Raw genomic sequence first — 3,590 nt, 5'->3', positions numbered from 1 at the left:
CTATTCCCTTTTCTGCTTTATTTTTTCCTCCTTTGCAGTCAGTACTATCTAACAGTATATATTTTTACTTTGTCAGTTTGTTCATTTTCTGTCTCCCCTTCCAAGATAAAAAGCCCATGAGGTCAGTTTGTTCATTGCGGTCTCCCCTGGACTTAGAACAGGTCTGGCGCATAGTGAGTGCTCAGCATTTCTGGAATGAATGAATGGGAACACTGAGATCTCAAGAGAGGTCAAGCAGCTTGCTCCTGGCGGGCAGCAGATAGAGGGCAGGCTGGCAGGAGACTCACACATACCCATATCACATATACACAAACCTCACGCACTCACACCCATACCCGCCCCCACGCCACACACGTACACACACACATAGTCGGATAAGTAGGAAGGGTGTGATGTGGGGGATGGGCAGGTCATGAATCACTTCAGGGGGTTAGAATGAGAATTGCATAAGGTGGGCACGTAAAGGCTTAGCCTGGCACATAGTACATGCTCAGTAAAAGCTAGTGATAGTGATGACTGGGGCTCTAACCAGCAGCAAGGAGGGCCAGCTCTAGGACATCTGTGCCTCTGACACTGTAGTCTTCAGAGCAGGGTGGTTGCCCCCAGCCCCGCCCTGCCCCAGCCCTGCCCCCCCACCCCTCCCAGGCTACATGAGTGAGGTTAGATGTCAGGAAGGTCTTGATGACTGAGGGGGACAAGGAAGGGTGGCTCCTCCCTCAGTTTCTGGGAAAGCCCTCCTGGTTATCTGAGCCTGGAGAGAGAGGAAGGGAGGAGACCCGAGGGGAGGACAGGGCAGGGCCCCACCTGCAGCAGCCGCTCCAGGCAGCCACAGAGTCCGTGCAGCTCAGCGCTGGCGTCTGTCACCCGATGCCCACCCCCGTAGCCCTGGAGGATGGCAGAGACAGCAGCTGTGAGGAGGATGGTGGACATCAGACATCGGGGAGTGAGGTCTCTGAGGGAGAGGCTCCCAAGACCCCTCACTTCTCCCTCAGTTCAGTCCCGGAAAATCTTTCGGGACTCACTCACCTTTCAGGTCCCTGGTGACCTTGAGGGCAGCCCCCTCTTCTGCCATGAATATTTGAAAATGATATGATTCCTGTGGCTCTGGACGTTCACCCCGGAAGGAGCCTCTGGGTTTGGCTGTTTGATCCTCTCCTTACACGAAGGAAGAATCAGCCTAGAGAAGGAATGGGATGGCTCTAGGGCAGTGATGGCGAAGCTATGACACGCGTGTCAGAGGTAACATGCGAACTCATTTTTTTGGTTGATTTTTCTTTGTTAAATGGCATTTAAATATATAAAATAAATATCAAAAATATTAATCTTTGTTTTACTATGGTTGCAAATATCAACAAATTTCTATATGTGACACGGCACCAGAGTTAAGTTAGGGTTTTTCAAAATGCTGACACGCCAAGCTCAAAAGGTTCGCCATCACTGCTCTAGGGTCACAGTGAGTTAACTGGCAGAATAAAACCCCAGCTCTTTCTTGTAGGCCCATGTGGGAAGGTGATGGCATGGCCCCCACTTACGGAGCAGTTCCTGGTGCCTGACATCTTTGTCTCACTCAGTCCCCACAATAATCCTAGCAGGTTATCAACTCCATTTTAGACAAGGTGAAAAGGGGGCTCAGAGAGGGTAAGTCTTTTACCCAATGCCACAAAGCGCTAAGTTGTGAAAATAGAATTTGAACTCAGGTCTGTGTGCCCCCAGGGCCCGTGCTCCCAGCCCTGACTTGATGTGAGTGAGCCTGTTAGTGCTCATGCCATGTGGATGCTGGGCTGAGGGACCATCACCCCTCTTCCCATGGGGAGCCTTACCAGAGAGTCATCATCCTTGAGACACATTCTCATCCTTTCCTGAGCCCCAGCTGAGCGGAAAATATGCGTTCTTTGAGGAGAGGGAGGCAGAAGTAAGGCAAGGCCTGAGAGCTGGGACTGGGGTGTGGGGAGCAGGACACCTGGTTTTAATCCTGCTGCTCTTTCCCAGTTAAATCTCAGCTTGCCCCCCTGCCCCCAGTGGGTCCTGGAGCTCAGGGAGGAATATTGTGGTCCCTGAGGGCCAGTGGGCTTATTCTGAGAGCCTGGAGCAAAGACTGGGCATGGGGTAGGAAACCCAGGGGTGTTGCCTCCAGAGCTGTGGTTGGTTGCTGGAATTTTGGGGTGGCTGAGAGTGAAGAAGCAGTGAGGCACAGTGGAGAGGAGAGGATGGGGAAAAGGAGAGTAAGGAGGGAGGGTGGGTGGGGGATGGCGTTCACGGAACACTGAACTGGGAGTCAAGGGACATGGGTCTCCATCCAGGCCCTGGAATTCACTGTGACCTTGGGCACATCACACACCTTTCTTGGGCCTCAGTTTCCCCATATGTAGACCAGGGGTTTGGATTTAGGGTCTCTGAAGTCCCTTCCAGACCAGACTGATTATAAATCCATGAACACTTATATGCATCTTGTCCTGTCCCTCATACCCATCAAGATTCCTCAGCTTCTCCCTCCTGGCATCATTTCCCTCCTCCAGCCTCCCCCAGACCCCGGAGGCTATCTGTACTCACCTGGGAAGGCCTGGCTGGTGGAGGCACGGAGAGCGGGCGCTGCAGCCTGAGCCTGCCACTTGTGACTCTAGTTCCTCTACAGCTCTCAGAGTTTGCTGCTTGGGAGGGTGACTCAGGCCCACGCCAGCACTCGAGGGGAAACCCTGCTCCGAGGGGGAGGAGCAGAAGACTACGGGGAGAAGTGGAAATGGGGATGATTAGCTGGCCAAACACGGACTCATCCAGGGGTGGGGAGCGGCAACTGCTGCCCTTCAAGTTTCCTTCCCTTCTCGTCACGGCCACTTGCTTTGTCTTTCTTCCTCATCACCACCAGGTGGCGCAAAGAGGCTGGGATGCCGTCCCCGCTGTTACTCTGCCAGTTTTTTACGGCCACTTGGTTGGAGTGTGATGCAGGTGGGGAGGGGAAGGCAAGAGCCCCATCACCTGTCTCTCCTGCTCCCTACCTCTGTCTCCGACGGGGCCCCCATCCTTCCAGTCCTGGTACTCAGCGCTAAAAGGAGGGAAGTGACCCCTGGTGAGGTGCTGTCTCCAGGAATGGGCCAGGTGCGCTGCCCAGGTGGGCTGTGGCCCTTCCACCCTGGATGTGCTCTGCCTCCTTGAGCTCAGGTCTTCCCACCGCCTGGTCCTCGCTTTTCTAGGCTGGGGTGACCCAAGGGCTAGCGCTGGGGGCAGAGAACAGGGGAGCAGGCACCCGGGAGGATATTGTTCACAAACCCCAGGAAGCTCTCCAGAGCCCTGGCGCGCGCCTGGCCTGCTCTCCTGCGCCACTCCCGCCTGTCTCTCCCCTCCTGGACCCGGTCGCCCGGTGTAGAGGCTCTGTCCCCCTCTTCCTGTCCCCCGCGTCCCTGTCTCCCCCTCATTATCTCTCCTTATCTGCTTCCTGCCTCTTCCGTCGCTATCTTTTCTCGCCTTCCAGTACTCAGCGCGCCCGCGCCCCAGCCCCCGGGACCCTGCCACCGCCCCTCCCCGCGTCCCCGCCCTCGGGTCTCCCTCTGTCACTGGCTGCTCCCGGCGCCCGTGTCACCGCCCCTCGTCCGCCC

At 55.7% G+C, this 3,590-nt stretch overlaps 1 protein-coding gene across 6 annotated transcripts in view; it reads right to left on the bottom strand.

Moving 5' to 3' along the window:
* RUFY4 (RUN and FYVE domain containing 4) overlaps positions 1-3,438 on the bottom strand; it is a 31,213-nt gene extending 27,775 nt beyond the window's left edge. For 3 of the 6 annotated variants that reach the window (XM_023761159.1, XM_023761140.1, XM_023761163.1), the window contains exons 1-4: positions 2,551-3,438; positions 1,821-1,937; positions 1,027-1,177; positions 805-908 (exon numbers count right to left, since the gene is read on the bottom strand). In XM_023761159.1, the coding sequence (XP_023616927.1) occupies positions 805-908; positions 1,027-1,072 (150 nt within the window). In that variant the 5' untranslated portion in view covers positions 1,073-1,177; positions 1,821-1,937; positions 2,551-3,438. The remainder of the gene's footprint in view (positions 1-804; positions 909-1,026; positions 1,178-1,820; positions 1,938-2,550) is intronic. The other 3 variants (XM_023761144.1, XM_014462590.2, XM_006082501.3) reach the window with 3 other exon arrangements.
* Between the last annotated feature and the right edge of the window lie 152 nt (positions 3,439-3,590).

Source organism: Myotis lucifugus, unplaced genomic scaffold (assembly GCF_000147115.1).
Source record: "Myotis lucifugus unplaced genomic scaffold, Myoluc2.0 scaffold_3, whole genome shotgun sequence".
NCBI classification, from domain to species: Eukaryota; Metazoa; Chordata; class Mammalia; order Chiroptera; family Vespertilionidae; genus Myotis; species Myotis lucifugus.
Note: the sequence above shows the minus strand (reverse complement) of the source record. Positions and strands in the feature narration are given on the sequence as shown.